This window comes from Pectinophora gossypiella, chromosome 11 (genome assembly GCF_024362695.1).
Source record: "Pectinophora gossypiella chromosome 11, ilPecGoss1.1, whole genome shotgun sequence".
Lineage (NCBI taxonomy): Eukaryota > Metazoa > Arthropoda > Insecta > Lepidoptera > Gelechiidae > Pectinophora > Pectinophora gossypiella.
In genome coordinates, this window is record NC_065414.1 from 12,549,218 (window position 1) to 12,565,032 (window position 15,815).

The window sequence follows — 15,815 nt, forward strand, 5'->3', positions numbered from 1 at the left end:
ACAAAAGCTGCCTATTCAAAGTGACACATGTTCTATATGTAGTACGTTGATCACGTCATACAAAGAAATCCTTTTGTAAAGTAAACATTTACAACTTGTAAAAGTACATTCGCAGATTTCCTCCTTTGTCTCAGACAAAAGAATCTAAAAATACCGTAAAACCTAGACGATATAAGGAGTTTGAAGCACTGCAATACGGTCTGTCGTCAGCTAAGTTTTCTTAGAGAAGTTTACCGCAGTGTATCGTCAACTACAGTGTCATAGACAGTTCTACTTTCGAACAATGTTGCTCGTAATTTAAAGACATGGGGAAATCTTTTTTATTGACGTTATTTGAGCAATTTCGTACTTTTGTAGACGGACGTCTCATTATATTAAAACTAGCCAAAACAGACCTTAGGCTACAATACATTATCTTATGTTATAAGAAGATATGATAATTTATACTGTTACTTATAAATAAATTTCAGGACTAACCATTGAACTTGGCTCTCATTTATCTTTGACTAAAAGTTCATTTCCTTGCAAAGTAAATATAAAACCATTGATCGTGGGTAATTTACTTTTTACGAAATAGCAACGCAATGTGGGATGACGTCAGCTGGGCTAATCTTGAAATGTTTGCTGTCACTTTTGAGTATACCTGGTTTTCTTATACCATGTAGGTGACTATCATAGGATCAACCTAGGAACCCTAAGTACTGCTTCCGACTGTGACGATTGTACTTCGCGTGACGTTGCTACTGGAACTGTGTGGCGGTAATAATCACTGCGCCTTTCTGTAAGAGTTTACGCATTAAACGTATTGAAAGTGACCTGGTTGATTTCGTACTTCTCCTCAATTCTCCTGTGTAACTCGGCTAGGACAAACCTCATCAAACACTACCTATATAATAATTCTCTCTCTTTATTTAAGAGCTGCGCTCTTGTCGGTGGAGTAATCGCCTCCATTTTCATTACTCCATCCATAGATAGGGCGTCTAGAACGGTGGTTGCCCCAATCGCCTTCCGTTCCGCAGTAGGTATGACGACCGATTTCTCAATCGGTGATGTTCTAGCTAGAGCCCTACCAGAATCCATTTCCTCGGCCTCCAACCAGTACTGATACTGCTGCTGCCCGGCATTAGGAGTGCGCTTTTGAAGTAGCGGCGCCTACTCGCTACGTCACAAAGCGTCATAGAACCTAAGAGCATTTTATAGGTTAGCCCGTCCCAGTGAGCTACCCACTACGTTCTGCTAATCCTATTGCTGTTTGGTCGGGGACTGCTTATTTTTAAATTCGCAGCTAACCAGCATATCTGATGACCGTTCCACTATCCGCCACCTGTAGACCCCGTAGATGGCCTACAGCTCAGCCTACTAATAATTACATACATAAACTCACGCCCGTAATCCCAAATGGGGTGGGCAGAGCCACAAGTAATCAAAGACAACTTGCATCCACTGTTGATACGAAGTCCTAAGATGGATATGATGAACCTTATGGTGATAAGGGATCAGCCTATCGCCCATAACATTAGTCCATCATGTTAGAGGACGCAATCCCTCTGTCGGTTTTTACGACATGCCCGGGAAGACAAGCAGCTGAACGTGTTCTATGTTTTTTATTTGCTCCCAGAACAGCATAGAAGCAACTACTAATAATTAAATATCTTATTTCCTAGGTCGGATGGCTAAGAGCAGAAGACCAGACCGTCCTAACGATGCACGACCGCACGGTTCTTGGCGCAAGATACTCAGTCAGTTTAGACGCGCCAAGGACTTGGCAGCTTCGCATCAGACCTCTGCGGGCCGAAGACCGCGGCTGCTACATGTGCCAGATTAACACGCAGCCGAACATGAAGTGGCAGATTGGCTGCATCGATGTCTACGGTGAGTTACTAGTACTGGAATGTAGGGGTGTGGTTGGGGAACAGTGCATTCGTTTAGTATACATAACATAACATAAACTGCCTATATACGTCCCACTGCTGGGCACAGGCCTCCCCTCAATCAACCGGAGGGGGTATGGAGCATACTCCACCACGCTGCTCCACTGCGGGTTGGTGGAGGTGTTTTTACGGCTAATAGCCGGGACCAACGGCTTAACGTGCCTTCCGAAGCACGGAATCATCTTACTTTTTCGGACAATCAGGTGATTCAAGCCTGAAAAGTCCTTACCAAACAAAGGACAGTCTCACAAAGTGATTTCGACAATGTCCCCATCGGGAATCGAACCCGGACCTCCAGATCTTGAGCCTAATGCTCTAACCACTAGACCACGGAGGCTGTTATTCGTTTAGTACTGAGATGTTATTGAAACACATTCAATACCAAACATTTTTATCAGCTAGGTAGTCATTAATCTTATAATAAGCTTTTTTATATAAAGTAAGCTTCACGTGAGCTTTAAATTTATTTTCTGAGAAATTTAAAATATTATCTGGTATTTTATTGTAAAAACGTATAGGTATACATAACCCCACAAAAGATGAATGAATTTACTTAATCTAGAATTTTGAATAGTAATTTTATTTTTATTTCTTGTATTGTAAGGCATGCCTTTCACAGTTTCTTGGAAGGAGAAATACATTTTTATGTACATACATAATGTTTTCATAAATATATTGACTTGCGACCGTCAGTATATTTATTTCTTTAAACAGCTCCCTTAAAGAGTCCCGACGACGCAGATTATAAATAGAACGAACTGCTCTTTTTTGAATGATGAAAATAGTTTCTACATCAGCGGCTCGACCCCACAGCAAAAAATGCATGCATGTAATGTTTAAAAAATTTAAGGTAGATGAGGAAGATGAAAGTGGATGTATGTTATAAATAAGCAAGTGGGTTTACTGGAATTTATTAATTACTAAGAAAACCAAAGTTACACAAAAATATAAATAGGTATTTGGAACTTTTAAATCCTAAGGGTACATTCCAGGTATTCAAGGCCACTGGTCATTCGTTAAGCATAAAAATAATAATATGAAAAGTGTCATAAAAACCTCCCTAGCTCGTTTGCCATCGGCGGCGGGAAGGAAGTCGAGCTGACCAGGAGCAGCTACCAATAAGCTGTACAGAACAGCTGTACAAAACACCCGTACTTGACACGCCGTACTGAACACTCGTACAGCCCGTATAAAACACCTTCACAAAACAGCCATCACAAAACAGCCATCACAAAACAGCCATCACAAAACAGCCATCACAAAACAGACGTCTCAAAACACCATCACAAAACAAAGGTAGAAGTAGCTGAAGTAGACAAGTCTAGCAGTGGGCCCCATTGAAGTTTCGAATCTACAGTAATTCCTAAGAAAACGGTGTGTTCAACAAAATCTAGATTCTCCTCGTTAATTTTAATGTTATTATTTACTTTTTTTACGTTTGGTAGAACAAATTTAATACGCTTCGTTTTCTTAGCATTTACAACTAGGTTATTTACTGTAAACCAACTTAGAACCTGCGACACAGCGCTGTTTGCTTCGTCAAGTTCCTCTAACTTTCTGTCGATTTTAAATATAAGAGAAGTCTCATCCGTCAACAGCACAATGTCAGCTTGGTTATGTACTACATAAGGTAAATCATTTATGTACACTAAAAAAAGAAACGGACCCAAAATTGATCCTTGAGGAACTTCTATTTGAACATGAGAACCCGAAGATGCGTGAGAAGATTTATCTACGATTTTTTTATTCCAACAAACCCGAGTTTGATCACATTGATACATATATTTATTTCGCTGAAAGCTTTATACCAAATTGTTTTGTAATTGTATAGGGATCTGTTGCCTCAATCATAGGCTACGTTCTTTAATTTGATAATGGCTTGTAACCATAGATTACATAACCTTGTATGAAGGTTATTACCTTTTCTTTCTGCCCCGTGGTTACTATATAATTTACGTAATGTAATTCATGTAAGGGCTCAGTAGAAGACTATAGTTATAGGTATTACTTCTTCCAAATCATTATCATTAGCGATTATATTATTGTTGTTAATATTTTCTATATTATTAAAAAAAAAACAAATATTAAATGGAACATCATGTTTGTGTCGACCTAAGATACTGAATAATAAATACAATTGTTACTATTATTACATACATACGGTCACGAGCATTAATATGTATACACTTTGGTACCATGTTACATTAAAAAAACACACATTAAAACACACACACATACACACACAAACAACACATACATTAAAATTGTACTGTATTCATGTGTTATGTTTGATTGTTTAAATGTAGTTCCGTGCAATAAAGTATATTTTATTTGATTTGATTAACTTTTTTGACAAATTGAACTGTAAGTCTCACTAAATGTCAAATATGTTAGTGCGGCAGGCAGAGTCCTAAAGTGGGCACATTATATTGCTCATGACTGTACATACTTTACATAATTTAATAATTCTGACAACAACGTTGGTTAGGTAGGTCATCGACCCGCAACCCACATGGCAGAAGAAAAACGCGTCTTTTGCTTTACCTAAGTCAGTACCTTACTATTTAGTGTACCTACGATTTGTGATTTTCCTTTCTTCGTTTTTTTTGGCACACAGGTCGACCTCCTTCCACAACTAGGTTAGCTTATTTATCATGCTAGATAGAATTAGTGTTGCCGATTGATAGTCCACTAGCGACCGCTTATCGACAGTTGAGGAAAGAACAATAGTATCGATAGGCTATCGACACTCATCATCTCCCTAGCATTATCCCGTTTTTCACAGGATCCGCTTACCTAACGATTTGACAGGTCCGGTTTTTTACAGAAGTGACTGCCTGTCTGACCTCCCAACCTTCGAAGGGAAAACCAGCCCAAAATACAGGTTAAGTCACTTACCTCCGAAAATTCATTTCTCGGGAATGTGGGCTTCCTCACAATGTTTTCCTTCACCGCTGAGCACGTGATAATCATTTATGATTAAAACATGAATTTGAAAACAAATTCGACAATCATTGGTTTAGGCCTCAAAGTGATAGGCAAGCGTTTAGCCAACTGGGCTACCACGGCTCCGGTTAGGCTATCGACATTATCGATAAGTTTTAAACTTTGTAATTGTGAGCAGCGTTAGTATCAATAGTATCGATTAATCTTGCAATAGTCAGCAGCAAAACTATGGATACTATACAGAGTGTTTGAGACATCGTAACATATACTGAGGGGAATGATTCCGCTCATTATTCTGAGTTAATATCAAGTGGAATTTCCCGTCGCAAAATTCATGAATTTTTTTGTGTTTTTTTTATTATTTTGAATTCTATACTTTCATTACCTCAGAATAATGACCTGAATCATCCCCCTTAGTATTCGTTATGAAGTTTTTAAACGCCGTACAAGGACCTCTATATACAGGTAACCGAGTACGTTTGGGTCTTAGCGACACCGTAAAAATACTGAGGGGGATGATCCAGACCATGTTTCTGAGTTGATATAAGTGGAATTTTCTGCCGGAAAATTCGTGCAAATTTAAGTGTTCTTTTTATTTTTTCATTGCAATACTTTTGGGACTGAGGAGCTCGGTGGCGCAGCAGTAAATGCGCTCGGTCTGCGTTTGTTGAAGTTAAGCAACTTTCGCAAAGGCCGGTCATAGGATGGGTGACCACAAAAAAAAGTTATCATCTCGAGCTCCTCCGTGCTTCGGAAGGCACGTTAAGCCGTTGGTCCCGGCTGCATTAGCAGTCGTTAATAACCATCAATCCGCACTGGGCCCGCGTGATGGTTTAAGGCCCGATCTCCCTATCCATCCATACGGAAGGCCCGTGCCCCAGCAGTGCATCAGTTAACGGGCTGATGACGATGATGATGACTTTTGGGACTGAAAATTCCACTTGATATCAACTCAGAATCATGGTCTGAATCATCCCTCAAAGTTTTACTAACACTGTATTTCCGACTGTAGCACCACTCCCTTCCTCGTCAGTTGTTTTTTAGGACAAGGTGATTTTCCATTGCCCCGATCTGAGCGATGACAGACTAAACAATTCATGCGAAATAACAGCCATATAGTTTTTGGTAGGCGTTTTATGCGTGGGTTTTTAATAATGGGTTGGTAGGAATAATATTGGTTGTTTTGTCTTTATTCAATAGAAAGAACTTGGTGTTTTAATATCGAAGTATCCTCTTAACTACAATGGCGTTCAAAAAGAAGAAGCTTATTTTAATTGTCATATTAATGTATTATTGTTTTGTACTTTCTTAACATGATGAATTATTATATGCGCATGAGTAATGGCCAATCAGCCAATGTAATAATACAAAACTAATCATACTTTAATCCATAGACCTCGTATAGCGAACAGACAACCAATCTCTGTAAAAAAAATGTCCGTGGCGCATTTTGTCACAAGCGAGTGCGTATAACGATACTGTACAACCAATACTGTATTTTATTTGAAAAGCCATAACATCTTAATTTGAGGGAACGAACTTTACTATCTACATAATGCGTACGGACTCCAAAAATAATTGATTATTGTTAATATTGAAATTAGTTTTATTTTTATTTATAATTTGGATGTTAAGATTATTGCAGTCCGATAAGAAATCTGATACCAAAGGCTTGGGTAGAAAACCCTATCACAGTATTTTTTTTTCTTAGGTATTGGTTACTGCGTGAATTTCAAATGCATTTTTGATGTTTGTTTTATAGTTAATGTTTTAAAGCGTTTCTTTTAATTAAAAAGCGTCATTTTTTCTTCACACATCCTAGTTATTCAATGTACTTACCGATTTTAGAACGAATTTCATGTTCAAATTAATTGCATGTTTCCAATTTCATGTTTGGCCAGAATATCATCCAATTTATGGTCACTCATTTTGAATCTCAGATCAAACTGAAGATGGAAATTGCACGAGTCAGATGTTCAGCAACTGCGATACAAGGGATTATTGACTCTAAGTCCGTGAAGCAAACTCATATTTCATAGGAGAAACTAGTTAACTTTGTTGGAACATACAAGTCGTTCTACGAGTCTGTAGTTACGATAGTTGCCGATAATTGAACATTATTAGTTACTCATGAACTATGCGTTGGTACACGAGTTAGTTTTTTTTTTTTTTTTTGACGTGACTTATTGTAGATTTGCCGCAGATGGCATTAACTACTTGGCCGGAATAATGTTTCAAATATTATCCTGTCAAACGACACCCTAAGCCGAGGTTCGCGCCTAACTGGGAACCCTCAGGCCTGTTGTTTTAAATTTTGTACCGAGTGAGGGGCATCTACAATAAATCACTTCAAAAACTAATAAAATATCGTTGTTTTTTTTAAACATCAACTACTTGGCCGCACAAATGGGGAGCGCTGACAATTTTCATCCGGTATAAAATTTTAAACAATAGGCCTGAGGATCCCTTGTCAGTTAGGGAGATCGAAACTTTTGCTGCTCATGTCTTTTGTTATTAACTCCAATTGTGGATCTGCTCATCCCATTCGAGATCACGGGCAAGAGTTTATGTTATTATACGTATACGTAGTTAAAAAAGAGAAAAGGGTTCGGAAAAGGTATCGTTGCGTGATCGATGGGACATCGTGCGCAAGGTGCGGGCAAATATTACGTGCGAAAGATTTTCTTATTAGTATTATTATTGTGGTTCCGTTTCTATTCCGTGTTCCGTATAATGAGGTGGCGGGCGTTTACACATTATTTGCTAAATATGTGTATTTATAGGTTTACGCTTATTTGCGTGGTGTTCTGACTCACTGCGTTGATGATTTATTTTGTATGATTTTTGCATAGAACCGTTAATTTACCGATATTATCATAACCGAATCTATGAGTTGACTATTCTCTTATTCCTTTCTGTTAAGCAAGCCCTTGCTGTCGTGTTTGCTCATAATTCTGGGACGAAGAACTTTTTTATTATTTTAGCAGAAAGTGGTAACTCACTGTTAAAATAACGACGCAATACTAACGAAACTCTCGAAAGTTACAACATTAAATTGGTACACTTAATACTTGGAAATTGTAATAATTGTTTCGTGGAAAAAATATATCTCATATTCGATATTACGTTATGATTAACATAAACTAGTATTTCTCCAATACTTCATACACGAACGACCCATACACGAAACTATTGACGTAGGTATAATATTCCGTTTAAGTTTGTATTTCGAACTATAAAATTCGCAGTCAATGAATTATTTTTTTAAAATGAATGAATAATTTCTTTACGTTCTTAATTCAAAACTAAATAATTATTCATATCCCATTTTGGCGCAAAAATATTGGTCGAAACAAATGGCTGTTTATTTGAAAGAAAGACACGTTTAACTTGTTTTTTCTTTCATTATTATTTGCGGCATGGTTTACGAACTGGCGGCACGAGATACAGTCGTAAGAGTTGATATGTTGCTTTTCTTTGATCAAACTTATTTATATCTTGTATACGTGAAAAAACTTATACTTCTTTTGTATTGATTGATGCATAAAACTTCTCGTTTTATTCTTTTATGTGTAAGTATATCTAAACTTATCGTTTTTAATTAAAAAAATGGTATGGAGAATTATATTTTTGTTATTTTCTCTTGACCATGACTTTCTCGAGATGGAGGTCTTCAGTCCTAGAGGTAATCTGGAGGTAATATCAACCCAGGAAATACCTAGTAACATTTTACCTAAAAGTATCCTGCACATATATCGTTTGTAGGGGAAAAAAATACCATGATGGCATTCGTAAGTATATAAATGTACTTTTTTATAAGCAGTGTCCTTTGTGTAGCAAACAAAGCGCATTTACTACTCCATGAATATGTTCGTATTATAAACTTTATTATTTATGAAATAAGTCATATTAAATTTATTGATACGAGTATTTTATTTCCAGCCAGATGGTCAGATGATATTAAATTTGTGAGGGACGCGGAATGGATGATACTTGAAAATGGAAAAGTTTAAATTCAGCAATTGGTGTATTAAAGCTGAATAGTTTTAGTATATTATATTTAAATTATTTTTGAAAAAAGTAAAACAAGATATAAATAAGTATATGATTTATATGCAATACGACTAAAGACCCCCGTTGGTCCCGGCTATTAGCCGTAAAAACACCTACACCAACCCGCATTGGAGCAGCGTGGTGGAGTATGCTCCATACCCCCTCCGGTTGATTGAGGGGAGGCCTGTGCCCTGCAGTGGGACGTATATTAGGCTGTTTATCTTTATGTTATGTACAACTAAATACTCGATGAGGCTTCCCCTGCGAACAATTTTTCAGTATTACTACACCGGACACTTCATACAAAAAACCCTGTTTTACACAAACACTACAACACATTGACGTTATCGTACACGCGTATCTGTGTAGGTATATGACGTCTGACGCCCATACGAGTGAAGCCTAAAGTAAGACCAAGGGGATGAGGGAAATCTAGCTCAGCCCCTGGTGAGGAGCGGAGGGTTGCCGTTCCTTACTCTATGATGCTGGATGGAACAGAGTGTTAGTGATATCGTAACGAATACTAAGAAGGATGATTCATACCATGATTCTAAGTTAATATCAAGTGGAATTTTCCGTCGCAAAATTCATGATTTTTTTGTTTTAAATTATTTTCAATTCTATACTTTTGCGATGAAAAATTCCACTTGATATTAACTTAGAATCATGGTATGAATCTTCCCCCTCAGTATTCGTTACGATGTCATTTACACCCCGCACAAGTACATACGGTAACCATACAAGTAAGTATGGATGTTAGTGACACCGTAAGAAATACTGAGGGGAAAGATTCAGAACATGATTCTGAGTTGATATCAAGTGGAATTTCCTGTCAGAAAATTCATGAAAATTTTAGTTTTTTTTCAAATTATTTATCGTTTTATCCTTTTGCGACGAAAATTCCACTTGATATCAACTCAGAATCATAGTCTGAATCACATTTTTTTGTTACGATGTCACTAACATCCTGTATAGCTTTTATAGAATATACGTATTTTTCGCTTTTTGGCGCTTCTGTAAAAACAAACTTGTCAAATCTATAGGTTAAGGAACTCTGGAAAGACGATATTTCTAGTCTTTTTAATATATTTTTTTACACATTTTTCGTTTTATTTAAGAAAACATTATGTATTACGTAAAATGTATCTCTTCTACCGAGAAACTATGAACAATACAAGGAATAAAATTGAATAGCAATCCCAAATTCTATGTAAATTAATCTTTTCAGGAATTATGTATACGTTTTACAATGAAATACCAGAAAATGTTTTGAATGTGTAAAAAATAAATATAAAGGTCTTGTGAAGCTTACTTTATGTAAAAAAGCTTAATATAAGATGAATGATTATTATCTTAATTATTAATGCCTGGTATTAAATTTAATTGTGTTCCTCTAGTTATTAAATAACTTACAATATACTATAGATGTGTTGCTATTGTGGTTTCTAGTCATTTCTTCTCCTCAGCCATAACGCCTTATGAAAAGACGTTGATTCAAAAATGATAAATTGACCTTGAAATTTATTCATGATAATTACGTTGAATCAATGATTCTGACTCTGATTGATACTAGTACAAACCGTTATGTAATTTTATCTCGAATTCAAAACGAACTTGTTACCTTTATACACAATATTTCGAATTTCGAATGGCCTAAGCAAATGAAGTATCGCAACATTTCCCAAACATTCGACGCGGAAATACGCGAAACTTCCAAATTATCTAAGTTACTTTCGCTCTGCTAAACATTGAAAACGGAATGTTTGCGTTCCAAACGTTACGTACTAACTCGCGGCCAACACCGTTGTCGACCCAAGTGACACCCGCTTCAATAAAGTAGGGAACAAGTTCGAAATTGAAAAAGAAATCTCACCCGGCCCGTCGAATGCAAATATTGTACGCGACTACAAAATTGCTAAACTCTTCGAACGAAGGTTTCCGAGCGGACTTTGAAATTACATAAATTACTGGCAGGTCTGCGCAATGGAAAATAATAAATTCTTTATTTGAATTTCGGAGGGTCTTGTTGTGATTGATTGTTTAGAATTCGATATTGAGATCGGCTTTTTTACTTCTGTAGTTTTAGTTTCGAATTGAATTTGACTAATCCTTATTGATGAGGACTTTCTTGGATTGTAGGATAGAAGTACTATAAAATGTTGACTTTCAATAAGTTTTATGTAATGATCCACTGAAATTGAAATTATACTTAAGATCAACGATCAGCAACTTTCCTCTGAAACCTATTATTGAATTTTCGTTTTTACCTAAAACAGAATAAAGAATAATACTACAATAGACCGGACATTCTTCACCCCGCACTAATTCGTATCGACGCCGTAGATTTATTTCACCCCCCTTTGGTCTTACTTAGTCTAAATGGCCGTAAGCCGTTAAGAGGAAGGGAACGCGTGCGGACTGTCTATCTCGCTCGCACTTACGCGGTAAGAACGAGATTTTTGTATCCAGGCTGTGCTAAAACTTAGACTATTGCGTTGAATACAAAGCCTTGTCTTAAAACATCTTTAAATATGTACCTTGTTGTATATCAGATTGGAAGAATACATGCGTGTAAGTACTAGGTATTATTGCACTCCGTGGTCACCCGTGGCCTCCGTTGTTTAGTGGATAGAGCGTTAGGCTCACGATCTGGAGGTCCGGGTTCGATTCCCGATGGGGACATTTTCGAAATCACTTTGTGAGACTGTCTTATGTTTGGTAAGGACTTTACAGGCTTGAATCACCTGATTGTCTGAAAAAGTAAGTTAAGCCGTGGGTCCCGGCTATTAGCCGTAAAAATACCTCCAACAACCTACAGTGGAGTAGTGTGGTGGAGTATGCGTTATACTTAGTTGATCCACATTATAGTTGTATGAGGGGAGGCCTGTGCCCAGCAGTGGGACGTATATAGCCTATTTATACACTATCCCAGGTTTCTGGAATAGCTTAGTGATAAAATCTTTATCCACATATTGCATTTTAAAATGATATTCTTGGTAAAACGAAGCGCAGTACGCGACGTCTTCGTATCGTCGACGTCAAAGGAAATAAAAATAAAAATTGCAAACATTAAACATTTCCTCGGGAAGTTGGAAATAAATAAAGTTTGTGAACTCTTTCTCATACCTCGCGTAGGCATGAGGTGTAAAATATATTTTACGTCACTCACTCAGTCAGTTCACTTGCCTGTGCAATTTTTACTTTTTTTTTTTTACGATTACGAACTTTTTACAGGTAAGTCATTGTAACAATCGAAAATTATACCTTTTTTCCGATTTAAACGTGGACAGTCCACTGATTCAACTCACTGAATCACATCAATTGACTCACTGCCGCCACTAAGCCCCCATTTCAAGTGCAAAACAGATGGCACAGCGTTGGATATAGAAAAATAACAGTGTGTACGAAGTTTGTATTGAGTTTGCGCGCAAATAGAAAAGTTGTTGAGTTCGAATCGAACCTTTGACTGAGCAGATGGGTCTTGAAGTGAGGAATAGAACTAGTTGTAGTTGAAACGTTGTTAGTTCAAATTACTTATAACAGCTGATCGCGTATGCAGCTAGTGCAATAAGAACATTTGTTGTTTAAAGTCTCGTGGAGTTCCGCAGAACATGTAACCTACCTAAGGAGATTTTTTTGTTAGAGTAGTTTCCAACTAGTCAAATCAGTTACTGTTTACTGAACGTCACGAAATCATTATGGAATTTGAAAAAGCAACATGTGACGTCATAGAAAAATGTAACAAAATGACGCAATTATTATTACATTTTCCTTTATTAAAATTAATAAATACGTTATAAACGTCAAAAAAAAAAAACAAAAAAAAAACGAAAGAAAACGAGGAAACGTCTTTTGTCACCTTTAAATCGGTCTTTATTTAGTAATCAGAAATTCATAATTTATCTTTGACCTAGGAAACTATCATATAAATATGAATGAGTGACAGCCCTATTTGGAAAACGCGTGACTGACATCACAACCGAACTGATCGTACTGGTGTGAATCATCGTAGTGTTATAAATTTGAAATTTATGTTTGGAAAATTCATCAAAATTAGTTCAGTAGTTTAGGCGTGATAACTTAACAAACAGACATAGTTACTTTTGGATTTATAAGTGAATACTACGTACGTTTATTAAACCTTGTTCGAAGAATGCACGACTAACTTTGTTGTGTCACGGGCCCGAATCCCGCTGTAAACCACTGAATTCAATTTATACATCTCCCTAGCGTTATCCCGTTTTTCACAGGGTCCGCTTACCTAACCTGAAGATTTGACAGGTCCGGTTTGTACAGAAGCGTCTGAATTCGATTTATGAATTTGAATTCACTTTTGGAGCATAGATAATATAGATATCACCGTGGTTTCCAGAATTTGTGCACCGTTTATTGCAATAGGCTTGTCTCATATTACATGGGACCTAACACAGCTGGCGAGGAGTGGGTTTACTATACACCTCCGCCTAACCCTTCGGAGATACAGGATTTGTTGATTTATGTGTTACAAAATACGATACTTACATCATCGAGAAGACAAGCAGCTGAACGCGCGTTTGCCGACGATCCGATTACTCTAGCAACAGAGGCGGCCAATCAGCTTGCGACAACAAATACTTCAGAACCCCGATACCGACCCTGCCGGCGTGGTCAAAGTTTTCGCTCATTCAGCGGTCGATTGAATCTTTCAAATAAAATCTTCTCAGACGATGCCCTGAGCCGAGGTTCGCGTCAAACTGGTCACTCTCAGGCATGTTGTTTTAAATTTTGAACAGGGTGAGAGCACTCCCCATTAGAGTAGGTAAGTAAATAATGCCTTGAGGCAACACTTTTTTTCTCCGCCCCAGAGCGACGACGTAGTGATGTGGGACTCCCCAGGTGTCGCCACTCTTTATACTCACTAAAATCACGTCAGAAAAAGATTGTGTAATACATTTATACCAAGTAAGATTGTTTCTAAAAGATTTTTTGAGATAAGCCTTTATTTAGTTTAATTATTCTTTAACAAACAGTGAAATAAAACAGACAATATACATTAATTATACATTTACAATTAGACAGTCCCGAAAGAGTTTAGTGTACAGGGCGGTTAACTTACATTTATATGCGCAAATGCAATTGTAATATTGCTTTTCATATGAATTGCTTCCATGTAGCCTTTTTAACCCCCCAGATTTGAATACATTATTCTGTTTTCAAATTATTATTCCCAAAGGAACTTTCAAGTCTTAAAAGGCGTACACGTGCCTAAAAAGAAGAAAAACTGTTGAAACAACTTTCATGTCAATCTAACTTCTTAACTTGTAAGCTAAATTGGACCTTAGTGTCACACAATTTAAACTTCATTCAAGGTGAACGCACAATTTCATATTTTTTCAACAATTTTGGTCATTAAAAACATGAACCTTGTTTGCAACAACAATTTTATCCTGTTTTTAACAAAAAAATATCATGTCTCTAACAAACTCGAGGTTTTAAAAAAGCTTTTACTAAAGCTTTGACTGAAAAATGAGAAAATTATAAAAAATCTATTTCACCACCAACGCTCACGCCTTTGATGTGTAATAGGGTGTGCAGAGTCACAAGTGAACCGAAGACAACCGCACTCTATTTTATTGGGTATGTAAGGTAGTTTTGAAACGTTATGCTATTATAAAAAAACTGATTTAAATATTTTTCATATAGTTGTTAATTTTATACAATTTAAAAAATACATCGTCCAAAGTAGTTTCGCCACAGAGTTTATTAAAATTTATTTATTATAAACGGCATTTGGTAACGACGATTTGGGTAAACTGACTACCCTTAGAGATCACATGAAGGTCAAATAAATAAGTACACGTTTATTGCTAAAATAAACACTATCCGGTGATTTGCGAGCTAAAGGTAGAGAAATAAAGCTAAGTAAAATCCTCGAAATGGTTTTAAAATAACCGTATCTTTTTTTTCTCTTTCATACCGAATTCCGAAGATGGATAATAATAATGATGAACCAACCATAAGCATAAGTTGTCACAGGTCAATCAACCAGTCCATCAAAGTCTGCTTGTATGTTAGAGAAAATTTCATAAAAGTCTTGTATATTATCATATGGACGAGTAGATTAGCAACTAAATGCATTGTTTTGTATTTAGATTAGATAAAGGTTATATATACTCTATTGAGCACAAATGACACTAGATACAAAAAGACACGGCAGAGGTAAATACATTCTGTCCAGCCGAGAAGTGACGAGTAGTTTTAAATAAGGTACATACATACATACATAAACTCACGCCCGTAATCCCTAATGGGGTGGGCAGAGCCACAAGTAATCAAAGACAACTTGCAGCCACTGTTGATACGAAGTCCAAAGATGGATATGATGAACCTTATGGTGATAAGGGATCAGCCTATCGCCCATAACATTAGTCCATCATGTTAGAGGACACAATCTGTCTGTGTGTTTAAATAAGGTGATCATAATATAAATTTACTCTTCATCAGAAGTTTAAAATATTAATTATTGATCACGCTTCCTCGCTTCTTATATGAACGACTAACGTCTGGAATTCTCTGCCCGCGAATCCGCTTCCCGATATATACAATTTGGGCTTCTCCAAGGCAAAAGTGAATAGGTCTTTTCCCATCCTCAGCGACATCATCACTTTCTCGGTGAGATTGTGGTCAAATGTTTGCTTATAATTATTTTTTATAGAACATAGTCAAGCGACAAACGATGAGCAAAGCTTCCGAGTTTATATTAAGTGGATTTTTCCGTCGCAAAAGTAAAGAATTGAAAATAATTAAAAAATAACACAAAAACGAAAATAAATTTTGCGACGGAAAATTCCACTTGATATTAAAACAACAAAAAACAATAAAAAAAAATATTGATTAAATTAATTA

The 15,815-nt window shown here is 36.6% G+C and overlaps 1 protein-coding gene across 3 annotated transcripts in view; it reads left to right on the forward strand.

The window, feature by feature from the left end:
- The first annotated feature begins 219 nt into the window (after window positions 1-219).
- LOC126370595 (lachesin-like) overlaps window positions 220-15,815 on the forward strand; it is a 39,257-nt gene continuing 23,661 nt past the window's right edge. For 2 of the 3 annotated variants that reach the window (XM_050015548.1, XM_050015550.1), the window contains exons 1-2: window positions 220-759; window positions 1,665-1,872. In XM_050015548.1, coding sequence (XP_049871505.1) covers window positions 1,704-1,872 — 169 coding nt within the window. In that variant the 5' untranslated portion in view covers window positions 220-759; window positions 1,665-1,703. Of the gene's footprint in view, window positions 760-1,261; window positions 1,873-15,815 lie in introns of those variants that run through there. The other variant, XM_050015549.1, reaches the window with a different exon arrangement.